General features: G+C 38.8%; 3 protein-coding genes, 1 long non-coding RNA gene and 1 pseudogene across 4 annotated transcripts; 4 read left to right on the forward strand and 1 right to left on the reverse strand.

Moving 5' to 3' along the window:
• Positions 1-343: 343 nt before the first annotated feature.
• On the forward strand, positions 344-2,141 carry LOC130140460 (protein C2-DOMAIN ABA-RELATED 4-like). The gene is made up of 2 exons (XM_056319845.1): positions 344-605; positions 718-2,141. The coding sequence occupies exons 1-2, from the start codon at positions 495-497 to the stop codon at positions 1,111-1,113; spliced, it is 507 nt and encodes a 168-aa protein (XP_056175820.1). The 5' UTR covers positions 344-494; the 3' UTR covers positions 1,114-2,141.
• Positions 2,142-7,426: 5,285 nt separating this feature from the next.
• Positions 7,427-9,171, forward strand: LOC130140459 (protein C2-DOMAIN ABA-RELATED 4-like). The gene is made up of 3 exons (XM_056319844.1): positions 7,427-7,703; positions 7,816-8,314; positions 9,028-9,171. Exons 1-2 carry the CDS (start codon positions 7,593-7,595, stop codon positions 8,209-8,211), a joined length of 507 nt encoding a protein of 168 aa, XP_056175819.1. The 5' UTR covers positions 7,427-7,592; the 3' UTR covers positions 8,212-8,314; positions 9,028-9,171.
• Positions 9,172-14,709: 5,538 nt separating this feature from the next.
• LOC130140470 (protein C2-DOMAIN ABA-RELATED 4-like) lies at positions 14,710-16,320 on the forward strand (annotated as a pseudogene).
• A 5,890-nt stretch (positions 16,321-22,210) lies between these two features.
• LOC115673916 (protein C2-DOMAIN ABA-RELATED 4-like) lies at positions 22,211-22,939 on the forward strand. The gene is made up of 2 exons (XM_030596183.2): positions 22,211-22,327; positions 22,440-22,939. The coding sequence occupies exons 1-2, from the start codon at positions 22,217-22,219 to the stop codon at positions 22,824-22,826; spliced, it is 498 nt and encodes a 165-aa protein (XP_030452043.1). The 5' UTR covers positions 22,211-22,216; the 3' UTR covers positions 22,827-22,939.
• LOC130140471 (uncharacterized) lies at positions 22,678-23,504 on the reverse strand. The gene is made up of 3 exons (XR_008818454.1): positions 23,440-23,504; positions 23,181-23,279; positions 22,678-22,820 (listed from the first exon to the last, which is right to left on the reverse strand). It is a non-coding gene; the product is annotated as an uncharacterized LOC130140471 (long non-coding RNA).
• Between the last annotated feature and the right edge of the window lie 258 nt (positions 23,505-23,762).

Consider the following 23,762-nt stretch of genomic DNA (forward strand, 5'->3'; position numbering starts at 1 on the left):
ACAATGACGTCCCAGAAGAAAAAACTTTAGGCTAAAGGATCATGGACATGGTCACATCGTCCCTCTCACTCTCACCTTTGACCATCTCGTCAAATTGCCTGCCTTTGCGTAAAGTTGAACCATCACCACCGCAACTTGTTGACCGAACTTTTCACTGTACAGAAGAAGGAGCCAATTGAAGCAGTTCAAACTGCGCGTAATCATTGTTGAATTGATTACATGGCCGAGTCAAGTTTTCAAAGTCAAACCCAGAATCATTTGACGTGTAAATCATTCTCTTTATGCCTCTCACCTTTCAGTATAAAAACACCATACCGGATATCGGGCATTGGCATCAGAGAACCGAACAAATTCCCAGTTTGCATTCTTTCTCATCCAGAAAACGATATCAGAAGCACGTAGATTTCGCCCCTGCGGCACTGCCTCCTTCTGACTTCGGCTATTTATTTCATTCTCTCTTATTTAAGGACAAGAGCAAATCTATCTTGTACTAAATGGAACATCTTTTGGGACTTTTGAGAATTCACGTCCACAGAGGAGTGAACCTCGCAATCCGAGACCTCCGAAGCAGTGATCCTTATGTTGTCATCAGAATGGGCAAACATGTACGTCAATCAGCCCACTCTTCGATTTCTGCTTCTCTTAATTTAAGTAGTTTAAAGTCCAATGTTGCTTTCAGCTGAACTGACCCAATTACATTCTTGATGCTTCTTGCAGAAACTGAAAACTCGGGTGGTCAAGAGGAACCTGAACCCGGAGTGGAACGACGATCTGACTCTCTCGATTGCCGACCCGAGCCTCTCCATAAAATTGATGGTGTACGACAAGGACAAATTCAAACTTGACGACAAGATGGGGGACGCCGAGATACACATCGGACCCTTTCTTGATGCGTTGAGGATGAGATTGGATGATGTCCAGAGTGGAACCGTGATCGCCAGAGTGAAGCGAGGCAGGGACAACTGCTTGGCAGAGGAGAGCTGTATCGGGTGGAGTGATGGCAAAGTGGTGCAGGACATGGTGCTCCGGCTCCGCAATGTGGAGCGTGGTGAGGTTGAGCTCCAACTTCAGTGGATCGACGTTCCCGGTTCCAGGGGCCTGCAGGAGGACTAGTTCTGTCAAATTTGATCATTGTGAGTTCACTTCAACGTACAGAGAAAGCTCTGAATGAGTCCTCAATCATTATTTGATTCTTTTTTAACTTTTCGGGCATGTAAGATGAGACACTTTTGAGTTTCAATGTATCAATCCCAGGTCACTACACCAGTTTGGTAGCGAGTGCGGGTTTTTTTTATCTTCTTTCCATGAATTAACGTAAGTAATGATTCTCTCTCCATGGTAGAGCTTTCTCTGTCCCCTCCATGTCAGCTGATCTTAACAAGTGATTAAGCCTTTTCAAGCGACAGAGTCGCAGCCCTGTGTAAAAGAATTAGGGAAACCACGGTTAAATGAAGACATGGCAATAATGGATGGAGTGGTCACAACTCCGGGAATACCAACATATCCTATATAGCAGACTGTTGTCAAAACCTGGTATCAACATCAACGCCTTTCAGAGCACCATGAGGAAAGACTGAAAGGCTTTCCGCCTTTCTGTTACTCATGTGGGAAAATAGGTCATCACGTGGGATGCTGCAAAGAGATTGCCTATGATGAATCTAATGCAGGGAATAGAAATGGAAGTCGCTCTCGGCAGTGATTGAGAGTTGAGATTGGAGATTCAAGCCCATTTTGGAAGATTTTTCACTCCAAGGAAGCTGTGGTAAATGAGGAAGAAGAGGTTATACCTGAATCCCCCTTTCATCCAATGCAAATTGTCCCTTATGGGAATCCAGAACCCATTCCTGATTGGGAAACAGACATGGGTCAGTGTGCTTTAGGTTTATAAGATAAAGCAACCCGCCCCTTCTAGTTATATAAGAGGAAAACCAGTTGTTTTGAGTGATGAGAACCTGAGCCAGTGTTTGGAAGAATCACCAAACCTGAAACATTCTGCAGGCAAAGCTAAGGTTCGAAAAAATCAAGTTCATATGAACCTTATGGAATGAAGAAGACTCCAAAGTTGTGCTTGGTTTGATGAATCTCAGCTGATGGAAACTCCAAAAGAGTTCACCTTTGAAAGATAGATTTCAGCGTTACAATTGGGAGGATCTCCACTAGTTCTTTCTCCACGTTACAATTGAGACGGAGATGTTCTAGAAAACCATGTTTCCTTAACGCTACAACTGTAGGTCAAATTGTCTTGGTCAACAGGATCAACTTATCACAGCATGACAAAATGTAGGGAATGACGTAGTCGCTTACCAAGAAAAAGGGGTGATGAGAATATAATAGTGTTAAGGTTGAAATACTTTTTCTCCGAGCTGGAAAATCTTTTTTTTGTACAAATTCTGGAAGACTTTCCAATTCTCAATTGTGGCGTCATATATTTTTGTTAACACTAACTGTAACAGAATACATCTACAACAAATATGGACATCGAGTCTGGATGTCGATTTGCCGGGTGAGTCTGCCCTCCTGTGAGTTTATGCGGGGAAAACCGACACCTTTGTCAGCCGTTGGATCTCAGCTTGTCAATGTCGACCGTAGGATCTTGTGTCTTGTCAATGGCCCAATCTAAAACTTGTCAGCATCGATTGTTAGATCGGAGCATGGCAAAGTTGCCCCTGATCGAGGTCGTTGTCGTTGGATGATTCAATTGTCGAAGGATGCGTTGTTCAGATAGGCCCATATCAATATGTATGGAACATATGACAAATATAAGGTCTTTTTGGGGATTTGGCCTATTTGGATCATAACCAATCTAAAAGAAATGCTCTGAATAGCCACACAAAATGACAACTATTTGGGATAAATATTTTGGTATAAGTGCATTTCATGGAAATGAATTGACTCCTAAAACTTTCAAAAAGTGCAATTAAGTCTTAAAACTTATCACGAAAGTACAATTAAGTACTAAAACTTTTAAAAAGTGCAAGTCCTAAAACTTGTCAAATTGGTCAAATCAAGTCATTCCGTTGATTGCATTTTTGAAAGTTTTAGGACTTGATTGCACTTTCGTGACAAGTTTTAAAACTTGATCGCATTATTTGAAATTTTTAGGACTCGATTGCACTTCGTGACAAGTTTTAGAATTTGATTGCACTTTTTCAAAGTTTTAGGTTTTAATTGCATTTTCGTGACATGTTTTTGGACTTCTAATGCACTTATCTCTAGATATTCACTTATAAATCACCTAACATGGCCTCTCTTATCAATATGCGATTATGTAGGATTTTTGGACTATTACAAACTCCCTCACTTAAAAGACTAATGTTGTCACATCACCTAACCATACTCTCTATATTCGATATGTGGTCTAATCTATTCCTACCCCGTCTACGATCCTTGAATCCTGCTAGAAGCAACACCTTCTTCAACTCGTTTCACTCTAGCAATCACTCCTATCTTTATTGGATGCCAATGGGCTTATAAGCCTAGCCATCCACAAATCCCAAATTTATTGAAGGTCGTCCTGCTCTGATACCATTCATAATGACCCAATCCCCTCTCGCGATGGCCAAGACCCCAAAATAAATACAATAAATAATCTAACAAAATGGTGACCGTTTAAGGGTAAGTGTTATCTTATCTATTACTCAAACGGGCCTCTGTCTCCCATTCGAAGTTGAATTTCTAAAAGTTGCACTCACTCCCTTGTAATTTACCACGAAATAACAATAGCGCTTATATCATATATTTCGTAGGCGAAAAATAGAGATGGAAGAATGGTAATTATTTCTGAACTTAAATATAATTGGCCAGGTTGTATAAAGTTTATCTGAAATCTTATAATATTGGTTGAAGTAGATTTAAAAAATATATATATATTATGACCAGTAAGATATGGTCTTAATTAGTGTAGAGCGTAATCATTTTAACTTATTCTGGTTAGGGGTTTAGCCTCAGGCTAGATATATTTAATGAGAATCAAAAGAGTGGAATGGGAATTTAATCTTTCTTGTATTGGTTATGGTCTTTAGCCACGGGGAGAGGTGGGAATAAATAAGACTCAATATGTATGACTTAAGAAAAAAAAAGAAATTTCACAAATGAAGGAATATTTATGATAAGAAAACAACTTAATCAAGAAATATGACATAATATTTTCTCATTCATGATGGCCTAATTCCCTAAAATACCTCCAATTTTAGGTTCAGTCTTAATTCTATCTCGAACTTTTTTTTGTCTCATAAAAAATTGCAAGTTTTTACATCAAACCTAAATTTGCCCTAAGTTGGGTGACTGCCTTAGTGGTTTTTCCGCATTCGTCAATATATGTTCATCGACACAAGCAGAACTTTGAGCTATGTGGTTGGAAATCAAACTTTGCAAAACAATTTGATTTTCATAAGATCATTATTAAGATTGATTCTAGAGCTATCATTGATGTTGTTAGGTCAAAGCTTATCATTGATAATTCTTGCCCTGCTTTACTTAAAGATATTAGAATACTATTGTGCTCTCACTTTGAGTTAAAATTACAACATAACTTTTGGGAAGGAAATACTTTACTGATTGGCTTGCTAATCTTGGAATTGATAAACGCTTGATACTAATTTCTTTTTATTATCTCCTACGGAGTTACTTCATGTTTTATTATTAGGTGATAAAATAGAGATAGTAGATTTAAAACGTTAAATTTTTGCATTTGACTTTAGCCCTTTTTCATATAAAAAATATGTCGTAAGTTAATTTTCTATCCCTATGTTGCCAATTTTGTTCAACGTGTCATTTTTGTTGTCATCTCTTTCCACGTTGGCTTGAGTTGACATTTTATTTATTTATTTTTTCATTCTTCTTCTTTCTTTCACTTTACACTGTGGACAACCAGACCACCATCATGAACACAGTGGAAGCCAAGGGCCACCACATGCCGCAAAACCTAACATGCGTGTTGTCATTGTTGAGAAAACGTCTTAATAGATTTTGAAGTTGACAAAACTATCAATGTGTGTCTTGTAAATTTGATAATGCTTTGAAGTATTTTTATTCGGGAAGTTATTCTTGGGAGAAAAGCACATGGCAGTCTTAATCTTGTTCATATTGTGAAATTACTTCAAGTAAAACAGGTTTAGACTTTATACTGCAGATGAATAATGTCAGACTTTATACTGGAGATTTAGACTCAGAGAACTACTTATGTTCCCATCATGACACAAGTTCAGGTTGTAACAAAAGTTCATAACGTAAGTCCAAAATGTAATAAAGTTCAAAATATGACACAAGTTTAGATTTAATATAACGGCTAGAGATCTGGTTTGGATTTCACACTTAGAAAGATTTGATTAATTCAATCTTGAAGATTGTCTTGCGACGGTTTAATATACAAAACATCTTAAATGATTAGCAAATCAATCTTGAGACAAGTTATTTTCTAAATGGAGAAGCTCTACTTATAAAAATCAAGACTTTGGTTGTATGGGCAACTGGAATCAGTGGAAATTCAGATTTTGTTCCTTAACGGCTACTCAATCTTCTTCATACAAATCTGTCCAACGTGAAGATTGGAAGATGATTATCTAGAGGCTTTCGTATGGCTAGATTGGAAGTGGAGGAGTATAAAAGGAGACCTAGGTGCCGAGAGCAAAAGCAAGAGACAAAGTCCAAAATCCGAGTGATCTTTGATCTATATACTTGTCTTTCATGAGTTGTAAAGTGTAATTAATTAAGAGGTGTAGACAGTGTCATAAGTGTGTGCTTAGGTGTGAGATAGTGTGATTTATTGGCTTGAGTATAAGCAGCACCAACTTTGGGTAGAAGCGCTTGGGTATAAGCGGCACAACTTGACTGTAGTCTCTCAATGATCATCTAGTGGAATCTAGCCAGTAGACTGTCGACGTTGGGAGTGGACGTAGGCTTGATCTTAAGCTGTACCATCATACGTTTTGTGTACAGATTTTCTCATCCCTTAAACCTCCTTCTGCTTATTACATTCTATTGCACACTTGCTTTTAAAGTTTGTTTAAAATCTGAACGTTACACTTTAAGTGCATATTTTGTTCTTGTTCTTCTGAATTCCGCTTTAAATTTGTCAAGAATTTTTAAAATCGCCTATTCATCTCCCTTTAGGTGATTCGTGCTAGCCACCTTAGCCACCACTTCCTCGTCGCCTTGTCATCGTTGTATTCCCAGGTCACTTTTCAAAGTGTTACAAACATCTTACATTCAATCCAAAGGTGTTACAAACATCTTAATTAAATTTTATGTACCATTTTGATTACCCAATGTTCGTTCCAATTCCTTTTAATTTCTTTTAATTATTTCATTCCTACTAACCAAACGAGGCCTATATCCTCTCAGATTAGAATCAATAGTCCGATTTAACTAAAATACACAGTCTCTCTCATACACACATACTCACAAAAGGGCAGTGAAGTATGTTCGGGCCAACTAACCATAATTTTTTGAAAAAAAAAAAATACTAACCATGAGATTTGTGGATACATGATGGAATGTTTGATTTGAATCATGATTATTTGGCATTGTCAATGCCCTGAAAGTTTGAGATTTGGCAACCCTGTCTATGCAGTTCCATCGGGATGTTAAGGGTCCATAATAATTTGTACTAACCTAGATACGCATGTAGTTGTAGACGACTAAAACCTATGTGCACAAAGCTAGATAAATGTACTATTCCCCAAAATAGTCTTTCCCCATTGACCTTTCATTTTGTCCTCGTGCCAATAGTAACTGGCTTAAATGAAAAGGGAGTTTGCTCCTCTTTTTTTGTTCTTAGGTATAAGTCTTGTTGAGAGCACTCTAACACTAAAATCTTAAATGCACTGGACCAATGTAGATAAGTATGCCTTTTAGATTGCTCGGGGAGATGAAGTTGTCCAATTAAGCCAATATTAATTCGAACACCACTTGATCACTTAATTCAAAAAAAAAAAAATGCTCTTTATTGATGATGACAAGGAGCTCGTACGACTTCTAAGTGATGCCATCTCATCGGATAGCATCCAAGTGCTTTCTTTCTCCAAGAATCACAGAGATCAGTCTCGATGCTATTACTATCGCCGGAATGTTCGACTGATCTGGGGATGCGCAGATTCGGACAATGACGTCCCAGAAGAAAAAACTTTAGGCTAAAGGATCATGGACATGGTCACATCGTCCCTCTCACTCTCACCTTTGACCATCTCGTCAAATTGCCGGCCTTTGCGTAAAGTTGAACCATCACCACCGCAACTTGTTGACCGAACTTTTCACTGTACAGAAGAAGGAGCCAATTGAAGCAGTTCAAACTGCGCGTAATCATTGTTGAATTGATTACATGGCCGAGTCAAGTTTTCAAAGTCAAACCCAGAATCATTTGACGTGTAAATCACTCTTTATGCCTCTAACCTTTTCAGTATAAAAAGACCAGACCGGACATCGGGCATTGGCATCAGAGAACCGAGCAAATTCCCAGTTTGCATTCTTTCTCATCCAGAAAACGATATCAGAAGCACGTAGATTTCGCCCCTGCGGCACTGCCTCCTTCTAACTTCGGCGATTTATTTCATTCTCTCTTATTTAAGGACAAGAGCAAATCTATTTTGTACTAAATGGAACATCTTTTGGGACTTTTGAGAATTCACGTCCACAGAGGAGTGAACCTCGCAATCCGAGACCTCCGAAGCAGTGATCCTTATGTTGTCATCAGAATGGGCAAACATGTACGTCAATCAGCCCACTCTTCGATTTCTGCTTCTCTTAATTTAAGTAGTTTAAAGTCCAATGTTGCTTTCAGCTGAACTGACCCAATTACATTCTTGATGCTTCTTGCAGAAACTGAAAACTCGGGTGATCAAGAAGAACCTGAACCCAGAGTGGAACGACGAGCTGACTCTCTCGATTGCCGACCCGAGCCTCTCCATAAAATTGATGGTGTACGACAAGGACAAATTCAAACTTGACGACAAGATGGGGGACGCCGAGATACACATCGGACCCTTTCTTGATGCGTTGAGGATGAGATTGGATGATGTCCAGAGTGGAACCGTGATCACCAGAGTGAAGCCAGGCAGGGACAACTGCTTGGCAGAGGAGAGCTGTATCGTGTGGAGTGATGGCAAAGTGGTGCAGGACATGGTGCTCCGGCTCTGCAATGTGGAGCGTGGTGAGGTCGAGCTCCAACTTCAGTGGATCGACGTTCCCGGTTCCAGGGGCCTGCAGGAGGACTAGGTCTGTCAAATTTGATCATTGTGAGTTCACTTCAATGTACAGAGAAAGCTCTGAATGAGTCCTCAATCATTATTTGATTCTTTTTTAACTTTTCGGGCATGTAAGATGAGACACTTTTGAGTTTCAATGTATCAATCCCAGGTCACTACACCAGTTTGGTAGCGAGTGCGGGTTTTTTTTATCTTCTTTCCATGAATTAACGTAAGTAATGATTCTCTCTCCATGGTAGAGCTTTCTCTGTCCCCTCCATGTCAGCTGATCTTAACAAGTGATTAAGCCTTTTCAAGCGACAGAGTCGCAGCCCTGTGTAAAGAATTAGGGAAACCACGGTTAAATGAAGACATGGCAATAATGGATGGAGTGGTCACAACTCCGGGAATACCAACATATCCTACATAGCAGACTGTTGTCAAAACCTGGTAACAACATCAACGCCTTTCAGAGCACCATGAGGAAAGACTGAAAGGCTTTCCGCCTTTCTGTTACTCATGTGGGAAAATAGGTCATCACGTGGGATGCTGCAAAGAGATTGCCTATGATGAATCTAATGCAGGGAATAGAAATGGAAGTCGCTCTCGGCAGTGATTGAGAGTTGAGATTGGAGATTCAAGCCCATTTTGGAAGATTTTTCACTCCAAGGAAGCTGTGGTAAATGAGGAAGAAGAGGTTATACCTGAATCCCCCTTTCATCCAATGCAAATTGTCCCTTATGGGAAGCCAGAACCCATTCCTGATTGGGAAACAGACATGGGTCAGTGTGCTTTAGGTTTATAAGATAAAGCAACCCGCCCCTTCTAGTTATATAAGAGGAAAACCAGTTGTTTTGAGTGATGAGAACCTGAGCCAGTGTTTGGAAGAATCACCAAACCTGAAACATTCTGCAGGCAAAGCTAAGGTTCGAAAAAATCAAGTTCATATGAACCTTATGGAATGAAGAAGACTCCAAAGTTGTGCTTGGTTTGATGAGTCTCAGCTGATGGAAACTCCAAAAGAGTTCACCTTAGAAAGATAGATTTCAGCGTTGCAATTGGGAGGATCTCCACTAGTTCTTTCTCCACGTTACAATTGAGACGGAGATGTTCTAGAAAACCATGGTTCCTTAACGCTACAACTGTAGGTCAAATTGTCTTGGTCAACAGGATCAACTTATCACAGCATGACAAAATGTAGGGAATGACGTAGTCGCTTACCAAGAAAAAGGGGTGATGAGAATATAATAGTGTTAAGGTTGAAATACTTTTTCTCCGAGCTGGAAAATCTTTTTTTTTTACAAATTCTGGAAGACTTTCCAATTCTCAATTGTGGCGTCATATATTTTTGTTAACACTAACTGTAACAGAATACATCTACAACAAATATGGACATCTAGTCTGGATGTCGATTTGCCGGGTGAGTCTGCCCTCCTGTGAGTTTATGCGGGGAAAACCGACACCTTTGTCAGCCGTTGGATCTAAGCTTGTCAATGTCGACCGTAGGATCTTGTGTCTTGTCAATGGCCCAATCTAAAACTTGTCAGCATCGATTGTTAGATCGGAGCATGGCAAATTTGCCTTGATTTTCTCACGCGAGAGGGTAGACTCACCCTACTTCCCTACCAACCGCATCATTGCAGCGAATTTGCTAGCGTAGTCAATGGCGACCCTTCGCCACTCCAGTACCCAGTGCTAGGGCCAATGAGGGGACCATCTTCGAGTTGTCTCTCTTTAGGTGGCGAAGCTCTCACTGCCATCGAATTCGTTGCCCCTGATAGAGGTCATTGTTGTTGGATGATTCAATTGTCGAAGGATGCGTTGTTCAGATAGGCCCATATCAATATGTATGGAACATATGACAAATATAAGGTCTTTTTGGGGATTTGGCCTACTGGGATTATAACCAATCTAAAAGAAATACTTTGAATAACCACACAAAATGACAACTATTTGGGATAAATATTTTGGTATAAGTGCATTTCATGAAAATGAATTGAGTCCTAAAACTTTTAAAAATTGCAATTAAGTCTTAAAACTTATCACGAAAGTGCAATTGAGTCCTAAAACTTCAAAAAGTGCAATCAAGTCCTAAAACTTATCACGAAAGTGCAATTGAGTTCTAAAACTTTTAAAAATGGCAAGTCCTAAAACTTGTCAAATTGGTCCAATCAAGTCATTCCGTTGATTGCATTTTTGAAACTTTTAGGACTTGATTGCACTTTCGTGATAAGTTTTAAAACTTGATTGCACTATTTGAAAGTTTTAGGACTCGATTACACTTTTGTGACAAGTTTTAGGACTTCCAATGTACTTATCTCCAAATATTCACTTCTAAATCACTTAACATGACCTCTCTTATCAATGTATGATTATGTAGGATTTTTTTGACTATTACAAACTCCCTCACTTGAAAGATTAATGTTGTCACATCACCTAACCATACTCTCTATATTCGATATGTGGTCTAATCTATTCCTACCCGCCTACTATCCTTGAATCCTGCTAGGAGCAACACCTTCTTCAACTCGTTTCACTCTAGCAATCACTCCTATCTTTATCGGATGCCGATGGGCTTATAAGCCTAGCCATCCACAAATCACAAATCTATTGAAGGTTGTCCTGCTTTGATACCATTCATAATGACCCAATCCCCTCTCGTGATGGCCAAGACCCCAAAATAAATACAATAAATAATCTAACAAAATGGTGACCAGGGTAAGTGTTATCTTATCTATTACTCAACCGGGCCTCTGTCTCCCATTCGAAGTTGAATTTCTAAAAGTTGCACTCACTCCCTTGTAATTTACCACGAAATAACTATAGCGCTTATATCATATATTTCGTAGACGAAAAATAGAGATGGAAGAATGGTAATTATTTCTGAACTTAAATATAATTGGCCAGGTTGTATAAAGTTTATCTGAAATCTTATAATATTGGTTGAAGTAGATTTCAAAAAAAGTTATTAATGGCTAGTAAGATATGGTCTTAATTAGTGTAGAGCGTAATCATTTTAACTTATTCCGGTTAGGGATTTAGCCTTAGGCCAGATATATTTAATGAGAATCAAAAGAGTGGAACGGGAATTTAATCTTTCTTGTATTGGTTATGGTCTTTAGCCACGGGGAGAGGTGGGAATAAATAATACTTAATATGTATGACTTAAGAAAAAAAAAGAAATTTCACAAATGAAGGAATATTTATGATAAGAAAACAACTTAATCAAGAAATATGACATAATATTTCTCATTTATGATGGCCTAATTCCCTAAAATACCTCCAATTTTAGGTTCAGTCTTAATTCTATCTCGAACTTTTTTTTGTCTCATAAAAAATCACAAGTTTTTACTTCAAACCGAAATTTGCCCTAAGTTGGGTGACTGCCTTGGTGGTTTTTCCGCATTCGTATATATATGTTCATCGACACAAGCAGAACTTTGGGCTATGTGGTTGGAAAGCAACTTTGCAAAACAATTTGATTTTCATAAGATCATTATTAAGATTGATTCTAGAGCTATCATTGATGTTGTTAAGTTAGAGCTTATCATTGATAATTCTTGCCCTGCTTTACTTAAAGATATTAGAATACTATTACGCTCTCACTTTGAGTTAAAATTGCAACATAACTTTTGTGAAGGAAATCGCTTTACTAATTGGCTTGCTAATATTGGAATTGATAAATGCTTGATACTAATTTATTTGCATTATCTCCTACGGAGTTACTTCATGTTTTATTATTAGGTGATAAAATAGAGATAGTAGATTTAAAACGTTAAATTTTTGCATTCGACTTTAGTCCTTTTTCATATAAAAAAATATGTCGTAAGTTAATTTTCTATACAAATGTTGCCAATTTTGTCCAACGTGTCATTTTTGTCGTCATCTCTTTCCACGTTGGCTTGGGTTGACATTTTTTTTTTCATTTTTCTTCTTTCTTTCACTTGACACTGTGGACAACCAGACCACCATCATGAACACAGTGGAAGCCAAGGGCCACCACATGCCGCAAAAGCTCACATGCGCGTTGCCATTGTTGAGAAAACATCTTAATAGATTTGAAATTGACAAAACTATCCATGTGTGTCTTGAAAGAGAAGCACATGGCAATCTTAATCTTGTTCAGATTGTGAAATTACTTCAAGTAAAACAGGTTCAGACTTTATACTTCAGATGAGTAACTTTAGACTTTGTACTGGAGATGAAGAACTTCAGACTCAGAGAACTACTTATGTTCCCATCATGACACAAGTTCAGATTGTAACAAAAGTTCATAATGTAAGTCCAGAATGTAATAAAGTTCAAAATGTGACACAAGTTCAGATTTAATATAACGGCTAGTGATCTGGCTCGGATTTCACACTTAGAAAGATTTGACTGATTCAATCTTGAAGATTGTCTTGCGATGGTTTAATATACAAAACATCTTAAATGATTAGCAAATCAATCTTGAGACAAGTTATTTTCCAAATGGAGAAGCTCTACTTATAAAAATCAAGGCTTTGGTTGTATGGCCGACCGGAATCAGTGGAGATTCAGATTTTTTTCCTCAACGGCTACTCAATTTTCTTCATACAAATCTGTCCAACATGAAGATTGGAAGATGATTATTTGGAGACTTTCCTATGGCTAGATTGGAAGTGGAGGAGTATAAAAGGAGATCAAGGTGCCGATGAGCAAAAGTAAGAGACAAAGTCCAAAATCTAGAATTCCAAAATCTGAGTGATCTTTGATCTATATACTTGTCTTTCATGAGCTGTAAAGTGTAATCAATTAAGAGATGTAGACAATGTCATAAGTGTGTGCTTAGGTGTGAGATAGTGTGATCTATTGGCTTGGGTATAAGCACCACCAACTTTGGGTGGAAGCGCTTGGTTATAAGCGGCACAACTTTATTGTAATCTCTCATTGATCATCTAGTGGAATCCAACCAGTAGGTTGTCGACGTGGGGAGTGGATGTAGGCTTGATCTAAGCTATATCACCATACGTTTTGTGTGCAGATTTTCTCATCCCTTAAAACTCCTTCGCTTATTACATTCTATTACACACTTGCTTTTAAAGTTTGTTTAAAATTTGAACGTTACACTTTAAGTGCAGATTTTGTTCTTGATCTTTTGAATTCTGCTTTAAATTTGTCAAGAATTTTTAAAATCGCCTATTCATCTCCCTTTAGGTGATCTATGCTAGCCACCTTAGCCACCACTTCCTTGTCACCTTATCATCGTTGTATGCCCAGGTCACTTTTCAAAGTGTTACAAACATCTTACATTCAATCCAAAGGTGTTACAAACATCTTAATTAAATTTTATGTACCATTTTGATTACCCAATGTCCGTTCCAATTTCTTTTAATTTCTTTTAATTGTTTCATTCCTACTAACCAAACGCGGTCTATATCCTCTTAGATTAGAATCAATAGTCTGATTTAACTAAAATACACACTCTCTCTCGTACACACATACACACAAAAGGGCAGTGAAGTATGTTCAGGGCCAACTAACCATAATTTTTTCCAAAAAAAAAAAAAAATACTAACTATGGGATTTGCAGATACATGATGGAATGTTTGATTTGAATCATGATTATTTAGCATTGTCAATACCCTGAAAGTCTGAGATTTGGCAACCCTGTCTATGCAGTTTCATGAGGATGTTAAGGGTCCATAATAACTTGTACTAACCTAGATACGCATGTAGTTGTAGACGACTAAAACCTGTGTGCACAAAGCTAGATAAAGGTATTGTTCCCCAAAATAGTTTTTCCCCATTGACCTTTCATTTTGTCCCCATGCCAATTGTAACTGGCCTAAATGACAAGCGACTTTGCTTCTCTTTTTGTATTCTTGGGTATAAGTCTTGTTGAGAGTATTCTAACATTAAAATCTTAAATGCATTGGACCAATGTAGATAAGTATGCCTTTTAGATCGCTCGGGGATATGAAGTTGTTTAATTAAGCCAATATTAATTCGGAAACCACTTGATCACTCAATTCAAAAAATAAAATAAAATAAATAAAAAGCCATTTATTGATGATGACAAGGAGCTCGTAGGACTTCTAGGTGATGCCATCTCATCGGATAGCATCCAAGTGCTTTCTTTCTCCAAGAATCCCAGAGATCAGTCTCGATGCTATTACTATCGCCGGAATGTTCGACCTTTCTGGGGATGCGCAGGCTCGGACAATGACGTCCCAGAAGAAAAAACTTTAGGCTCACGGATCATGGACATGGTCACATCGTCCCTCTCACTCTCACCATTGACCGTCTAGTCAAATTGCCTGCCTTTGCGTAAAGTTGAACCATCACCACCGCAACTTGTTGACCGAACTTTTCACTGTACAGAAGAAGGAGCCAATTGAAGCAGTTCAAACTGCGCGTAATCATTGTTGAATTAATGACATGGCCCGGTCAGGTTTTCAAAGTCAAACCCAGAATCATTTGACGTGTTAATCCTTCTCTTTGTGCCTCTCACCTTTCAGTATAAAAAGACCAGACCGGACATTGGGCATTGGCATCATACAACCGAACAAATTCCCAGTTTGCATTCTTTCTCATCCAGAAAACGATATCAGAAGCACGTAGATTTCGCCCCTGCGGCACTGCCTCCTTCTAACTTCGGCGATTTATTTCATTCTCTCTTATCTAAGGACGAGAGCAAATCTGTCTCGTAAAAAATGGAACATCTTTTGGGACTTTTGAGAATTCACGTCCACAGATGAGTGAACTTCGCGATCCGAGATGTCCGAAGCAGTGATCCTTATGTTGTCATCAGAATGGGCAAACATGTACGTCAATCAGCCCACTCTCCGATTTCTGCTTCTCTTAATTTAAGTAGTTTAAAGTCCAATGTTGCTTTCAGCTGAACTGACCCAATTACATTCTTGATGCTTCTTGCAGAAACTGAAAACTCGGGTGATCAAGAAGAACCTGAACCCAGAGTGGAACGACGAGCTGACTCTCTCGATTGCCGACCCGAGCCTCTCCATAAAATTGATGGTGTACGACAAGGACAAATTCAAACTTGACGACAAGATGGGGGACGCCTAGATACACATCGGACCCTTTCTTGATGCATTGAGGATGAGATTGGATGATGTCCAGAGTGGAACCGTGATCACCAGAGTGAAGCCGGGGAGGGACAACTGCTTGGCAGAGGAGAGCTGTATTTTGTGTAGTGATGGCAAAGTGGTGCAGGACATGGTGCTCTGGCTCCGCAATGTGGAGCGTGGTGAGGTCGAGCTCCAACTTCAGTGGATCGACGTTCCCGGTTCCAGGGGCCTGCAGGAGGACTAGGTCTGTTAAATTTGATCAATGCGAGTTCAATTCAATGTACATAGAAAGCTCTAAATGAGTTCTCAATCATTATTTGATTCTTTTTTAACTTTTCGGGCACTTAAGATGAGACACTTTTGAGTTTCAATGAATTAACGAATCTAATGAGCTTCTCTTTAGTAGAGCTTTCTCTCTACCCTCCATGTGGGCTGATCTGAATAAGTGATGAAGCCTTTTCAAGCGACAAAGTTGCAGCCCTGTGTAAAAAAATCAGCGAAAAGATGGTTAAATGTAGACATGGCAATAATGGATGGAATGGTCACAACTCCGGGAATGCCAACATATCCTATTGAGGAGACTGATGTCAAACCCCAGTATCAACATCGACGCCTTTCAGAGCACCATGAGGAAAGACTGAAAGGCTTTCCGCATTTCTATTACTCATGTGGGAAAATAGGTCATCACGTAGGATGCTGCTAAGAGATTGCCTTTGATGAATCTAAGGCAGGGAAGAGAAATGCTTGGCAATGTCTTCTGGACCGGATAAACCCGGATAAACTTGAATAAAATGTTGGATAAGAAATTTGGGTTAAGGGGTTGGATAGAACCGGATTGTAAAAAAGTAAAAAAAAAAAAAATACATAACAATTTCCTTCCAACAATAGAGTGATGGAGTCGGCTTTGCTGGCCACCACGCAAGGATCACCACCACAATAGCCTATCACTTCCGACTACCGTGCAATCGTCATTGTCTTTGAGCATCGCAGATCGTCATCGTCATCCAACCGATTGTCCTCTGATGATTGTCGGACCGAATCAACTCTCATTGATGAATGACCCGAAATCGATGGATTGACCCAAAAAGTAGTCTTTGAAAAAGAAGAGAAGAAAAAAACCCAAACGCATTAAGTTATTGGCATTCGTATATTGGTCCTGAATGGTAGTCACTTGATTTTGTTGTGATGCTTCGACGTTCGATCCCATCCTCTACTCAGATTTGAGACTTTGTGCAGACAATCGGAACATTTCAAAGAAGAGGGAAGAGGAGGAGGAGCTCCGGCGAAAACGGCGATCGCTCAAAATGGCGTTAGTCTCAACCGTGTGAGATTACGTCTAGAGGGTGCTATCTTAGATATGGTAAGGACACTTCTATGAGCAAGTGAGATTTTCAAAGATTTTGACTCCCATTTTGAATTGTACCAAACATAGGAAATAATTTTTTACCATCCGGAGGATATTTAAAAGATTTCTAATCTCACCTTATTTTATCTTATCCTATCCTAATCCAATTTCGGAAAACCAAATGCAGCCTTAGTTCTTTCTCCAAGTTTCGATTGAGACGGAGATGTTCTAGAAAACCATGTTTCCATGATAGCATGAATGGAGGTCAAATTGTTTTAGTCAACAGGATCAACTTATCACAGCATAATAAAATGTAGGAAATGACATAATCGCTTACCAAGAAAAAGGGATGATGAGAATATAATAGTATTAAGGCTTTGTTCATTTCGCAAAAAAATTTACGTTTCTAAAAAATATTTTTCAAGAAGCCATTTTCCTGGAAAATGGCATAATTTTCCGGTATTCGGCTGAAATCTGAAAAAGACCCGGAAAATATTTTCCGCTGTTCAGTATGGAAAATTTGATTTGATTTTCTTCATTGCACTCTTTTTAATAATTTTTTATTTTATTTTATTTTAAAATATTCAAAATTTTAATTTTTAATATTTATTTTTTTCTTTTCTTTTCTCTTGTTTTTTTCTTTTCTTCTTTCCCTGCCAGTCGCCGGCCATCGGGACGGTCGACGATCGGCCACAGGCGAGGCTCGGCCTTGCTCGCCCAAGGCTGGCGACCTCGAGCGAGGCTGAGCCTCACCTCGCTGACGTCAAGCGAGGTGCGGCGCCGACCTCGCCTGTGGTTGGTCGTCGGCTGTCGCCGTGGCTAGTCGCTGACCATCGCCGTGGCAGGTGACCGGCCGGAGAAGAAGGTCCAAAAAAAAGAAAAGAAAAGAGAAAAATAAAAATAAAAAAGATAATTAAAAATTAGAATTTTTAAAAAATAATATTAAAATAATTAAAATGAATGGTGAAAGAATGAGGAGGGAAAGTGTTTTCCTCTTTTTGAAAAGAGGAAAACATTTTTCACACTTTTGAAGATGTTTTGTCCATTGAGAAAAAATGTTTTCCATAGATAGTTTATTTTCCTTGAAATAAATGGAGCCTAAGGTTGAAATACTTTTTCTCAGTGTTGAAAAACTTGTCAAATTGGTCTGATCAAGTCATTCCGTTGATTGCATTTTTGAACGTTTTAGGACTTGATTGCACTTTTGTGACAAGTTTTATGACTTATTTATATTTTTTGAAAGTTTTAGGACTCAATTGTACTTTCATGATAAATTTTAGGACTTGATTGCACTTTTTGAAAATTATAAAATTTAATTGCATTTTAGTAACAAGTTTTAGGACTTCTAGTGCACTTATGCCTAGATATTCACTTGTAAATCACTTAACATGGCCTCTCTTATCATTGTAGGATTATGTAGGATTTTGGACTATTACAAACTCCCTCACTTAAAAGATTAATGTCGTCACATCACCTAAACATACCCTTTATATTCAATATGTGGTCTAATCTATTCCTACCCCCTTTACTATCCTAGAATCCCGCTAGGAATAGCACCTTCTTCAACTCGTTTCACTCTGGCAATCACTCCTATCTTTATCAGATGCCGATTAGCTCATAAGCCTAGCCATCCACAAATCACAAATCTATTGAAGGTCATCCCGATACCACTCATAATGACCCGATCCCCTCTCACGGTGGCCAAGACCCCAAAATAAATACAATAAATAATCTAACAAAATGGTGACCGTTTAAGGGTAAGTGTTATCTTATCTATTACTCAACCGGGCCTCTATCTCCCATTCGAAGTTGAATTTCTAAAAGTTGCACTCACTCCCTTGTAGTTTACCACGAAATAACTATAGCGCTTATATCATATATTTTGTAGACGAAAAATAGAGATGGAAGAATGGTAATTATTTCTAAACTTAAATATAATTGGCCAGGTTGTATAAAGTTTATCTGAAATCTTATAATATTGGTTGAAGTAGATTTTAAAAAAAAATATTAAAGCCTAGTAAGATATGGTCTTAATTAGTGTAGAGCGTAATCGTTTTAACTTATTCCGGTTAGGGTTTTAGGCTTAGGCCAGATATGTTTACTAGACATGTTTACTGAGAATGAAAAGAGTGGAACGCGAATTTAACCTTTCTGTTTAGTAACTTGGAATAAAAAGCAATGGAAATGTATATGAAGAATGAAAAAGACTTGAAATTACCATATTTATTACCATGGGGAGAGGTGGGAATAAATAAGATTTAAGAAAAAAGGAAATTTCACAAATGAAGGAATATTTATGATAAGAAAAAAACTGAATCAAGAAATATGACGTACTATTTTCTCATTCCTGATGAGCTAATTCCTTAAAACACCTCAAACTTTAGGTTCAGTCCTAATTCTATCTTGAACTTTTTTTGTATCTCATAAAAAATCACAAGCTTTTACTACAAACCTAAATCTGCCCTAAAGTTGGACTGCCTTAGTGGTTTTGCTGCATTTGTAAGAATATGTTCCTTGACGTGGTTGGGAATCAACTTTGCAAAACAACTTGGTTTTCATAAGATCAGTATTAAGATTGACTCTAAATGTATCACCGATCTTGTTAGGCTAGAGCTTATTATTGATAATTAAGATTGACTCTAAAGAATATGTTCCTTAATATCTTAAAGATATTACAAGACTATTGCGCTCTCACTTTGAGTAAAAATTGCAACATAACTTTGGAAAGAAAATCGCTTTGCTGATCGGCTTGCTAATCTTGGAATTGATAAGCACTTATATACTCATTTCTTTTCATTACCTTTTACAGAGTTACTTCATGTTCTATTGAGTGATAGAATAGGGATAATAGATTTACGATATAAAATTTTTGTACTCGGCCCCATTTTCATATAAAAAAATATGCCGTAAGTTAATTTTCTATCCAAATGTTGCCAATTTTGTCCATCGTGTCATTTTTGTCGTCATCTTTTTCCACCTTAGCTTGATTTGACATTTTATTTCTCTCTTTTTTTCTTTCTTCTTCTTCCTTTCACTTTCCACCATGGACAACCAGACCACCATCATGAACACAGTGAAAGCCCAGGGCCACCACACGCCGGTTAACGGCACAACAGCTCGCGTGCGCATTGCCACCACTTCATTGTCACCTTGTCATCGTTGTAGGCCCAGGTCACTTTTCAAAGGTGTTACAAACATCTCAATTAAATTTTATGTACAATCCTGATTACCCAATGTTTGTTCCAATTTCTTTTAATTTATTCTAATTGTTTCATTTTTACTAACTAAATGAGGCCTATATCCTGATTAGAATCAATAGTCCGATTTAACTACAAAACACACACACACTCTCTCTTAAACACACAAAAAGGTGGTGCAGTATGTCCAGGCCAACTAATCATAATTTTTAAAAAAAAAACCAAAAGAATTGTATATCCATGACGGTATGTTTGATTTGAACCATGATTATTTGGCATTGTCAATACCCTGAAAGTCCGAGATTTGGCAACCCTATCTATAAAGTTCCATCAATATGTTAAGGGTCCATAATAGTTTGTACAAACCAAGATGCACATGTAGTTGTAGAGGACTAAAACCTGTGTGCACAAAGGGAGATAAAGGTACTATTCCCGGGAATAATTTTTTTCCATTGACATTTCATTTTGTCTTCGTGCCAACAGTAACCAGCTTAAAATGACAAGCGAGTTTGCTTATCTTTTTGTGTTCTTGAGTTCAAGTCTTGTTAAGAGCATTCTCACACTAAATTCTCGAATGCACTAGGCCGATATAAATAAGCATGCCTTTCCGATCGCTTGGAGAGATGAAGTCGTCTAATTAAACCGATATTAATTTGGACACCACTTGATCACTTAATTGAAAAAGCAAAATATAATTAAATAAAAAGCTATTTATTGATGATGACAAGGAGCCCGTATGACTTCTAAGTGATGCCATCTCATCGGATAGCATCCGAGCACTTTCTTCCTCCAAGCATCCCAGAGATAAGTCTCGATGCTATCGCCCGAATGTTCGACCTTTCAGGGATGCGCAGACTCGGACAATGCCGTCCCAGAACAAAAGATTTTGGGGCTCAACGATCGTGGACATGGTCTGGTCACATCGTCCCTCTCACTCTCACCTTTGATCGTCTCGTCGATGTCGGGACACGAACCCACACGCCACCAATTTTAGCATTACAAGCCGCCAGTTAGGCCACAAATGCGCATAGACAGCAGCCCACAATCGCCTGCCTTTGCGAATAGGCGAACCATCACCATCTCAATTTGTTGAGCCGGAAAATTATCAAAAAGATTTTAAACTTAAGGTTAATGTGCTAATTTAGTTTTAAACATTTTTTTTGCTATTTGCGTCTTAAATCATTTGCATTGTGTCAGTTTAGTCTATCCGGCTAATTTTGGCAGGAAATCATTGACATTGACGCTAGTCGTCGTATGTGGAGTGGCCGTTCTTCACGTGAACGTTTTAAAATAATATTTTAATAATTTTTAAAATTTTATTTATTTATTTTTTCTTTTCATTTTTCCTTTTTTTTTTTCCTTTCTTTCTCTTTTGTTTTTTATCTTCCTTTCTTCCTCTTGTTGCTTGCCGGACCTTGGCGACCGGCTGGGCTGGCGAGGTCAAGCCTCACTAGTGGCCTGCGAAGGCACGCCTTGCCAATGGCTGGGCGAGGTCGGCCTCGTCGTCGAATGCAGTAGATGAAGGAACGATTTTGACAAAGTTCGATGCTCAAATCGATGCAAAATCGACTGGATTCTGGGGTTTTTCTTTCGTGCTCGAGAGCATCAAGCGCAACGATTTCCTACTGCTTGAACACCGAAATTCAATGAGCATACCATGGCGATGAGCCTTGCCCTCGACGGATCTGGCGAAGGAGAGCCTTGCCCAACAACGGTGAGGTCTACCTTGCCAGCCATTGCCTCTGGCCGGTCATTGAGGTCCAACGACTAGCTAGAGGAAGTAGGAAGAAGAAAAAGAAAAAAGAGAAAGAAAAAAAAGGAAAAATATTGTTTAAAAATGTCCCAGTCAGCTCCGATCGCGTCATGTAGAATGGCCAACTTCCATGTCAACGATTTTCGGTCAAAATTGGCTAGATGGATTAAATTGACACAAATGTAAAAAGTTTAGGACTCAATTGGAAAAAAAACAAGAAAGTTTATGATTGAATTGACACGATTGCAATATATTTAAGGTTTATGATTGAATTAACACGATTGCAATATGTTTAGAACTTTTTCGGTTATTTTTCCGTTGTTGAGTTCTTGCCCAATAGACCGAACTTTTCACCGTACAGAAGAAGGAGCCAATTGAAGCAGTCCAAACTGCGCGTTATCATAGATGAATTGATGACTTGGCCGGGTCAAGTTTTCAAAGTCAAACCCAGAATACTTTGACGAGGTAATCCTTCTCTTTGTGCCTTAAACCGTTCGGTATAAAAAGACCAGACCAGATATTGGGAATTGGCATCAGACAACAGAACAAATTCCCAGTTTGCATTCTTTCTCATCCAGAAAAAGATACCAGAAGTACTAGTTTGCGCCCCCGCGGCACCGCCTCCTTCTAACTTCGGTGATTTATTTCATTCTCTCTTATCTAAGGACAAGAGCAAATCTGTCTCATAAAAAATGGAAGATCTTTTGGGACTTCTGAAAATTCACGTCCACAAAGGAGTTAACCTCGCGATCCGAGATGTCCGAAGCAGTGATCCCTATGTTGTCATCAGAATGGGCAAAGATGTACGTCGATCAGTCCACTCTCCAAATTTTGCTTCTCTGAATTTAAGTAGTTTAAAGTTTATAGTTGCTTTCAGCTGAACCGACCCACTTAAATTCTTGATGCTTCTTGCAGAAACTGAAAACTCGGGTGATCAAGAGGAACCTGAACCCAGAGTGGAACGAGGAACTGATTCTCTCGATCGCCGACCCGAGCCTTTCCATACATTTGATGGTGTACGACAAGGACAAATTCAGCCGTGATGACAAGATGGGGGATGCTGAGATCCCCATCGTACCTGTTCTTGATGCGTTGAGGACGAGATTGGATAATATCCGGAACGGAACCGTGATCACCAAAGTGAAGCCTGGCAGGGACAACTGCTTGGCGGAGGAGAGCTGTATAGTGTGGAGCGACGGTAAATTGGTGCAAGACATGGTGCTCCGGCTCCGCAATGTGGAGCGCGGCGAGGTTGAGCTCCAACTTCAGTGGATAGACATTCCCGGTTCCAGGGGCCTGTAGGAAGACTAGGTCTCTCAAATTTGATCATTCTGAGTTCAATTCAATGTACAGAGAAAGCTCTGAATGAGTTCCTAATCATTATTTGATTCTTTTTGTAAATTTTTGGGCATGTAAGATGAAACCTTTCGAGTTTCACCACACCAATTTGGTGGCGATTACTCGTTTTTAAATTTCTTTCCATGAATCAACGAAAGTAGTGATTCTCTCTTTCTATTAGAACTTTCTCTCTACCCTCCCTGTGGGCTGATCTTAACAAGTGACGAAGCCAGTTTCAAGTAACAACGTCGCAGCCATATAAAAAAATAGGAAACTACGGTCAAATGAAGGCATGGCAATAATGGATGGAGTGCTTACGAAGTAACAACTCCAGGAATGCCAACATTTCCGATTTAGTAGACTGATGTCAAACCCCAGTATCAACATCAACGTCTTTCAGAACACCATGAGGAAAACCTGCAGGAAAATAGGTCATCACGTGGGATACTGCAAAAAGACTGTCTTTGATAAATCTAAAGCAGGGACGAGGTTGAGAGATCAGATTGCAGATTTAAGCTCATTTTGGAAGATTTTTACTTGAAGGAAGCTGTGTTAGTTGAGGAAGAAGAGATTATACCTGAATCCCTCATTTATACTATGCAAATTGTCCCTTACGGAAGCTCCGAACCCATCCCCAAGTGGTGATAGATCAAGCAACCGCCCTACCTAGTGATATAAGAGGAAAATCGGTTCTTTCACGTGATGAGAATCTGAACCAGTGTTTGGAAGAATCATCGAAACTGAAGCATTCTGCAAGCAAAGCTGAGGTTCAGAAAAAAGTAAGTTGATATGAACCTATGGAATGAAGACTCCACAGGTGTGCTTGGTTGATGAATCTCAACTGATGGAAACTCTAGTGAATCTATCCACTGAGATGAAAGGATCGGTTTTGGTGGTTGG

This window comes from Syzygium oleosum, unplaced genomic scaffold, assembly GCF_021117445.2.
Source record: "Syzygium oleosum isolate NSW1041296 unplaced genomic scaffold, Sole_v2.1 Sole_v2.19, whole genome shotgun sequence".
NCBI lineage: Eukaryota > Viridiplantae > Streptophyta > Magnoliopsida > Myrtales > Myrtaceae > Syzygium > Syzygium oleosum.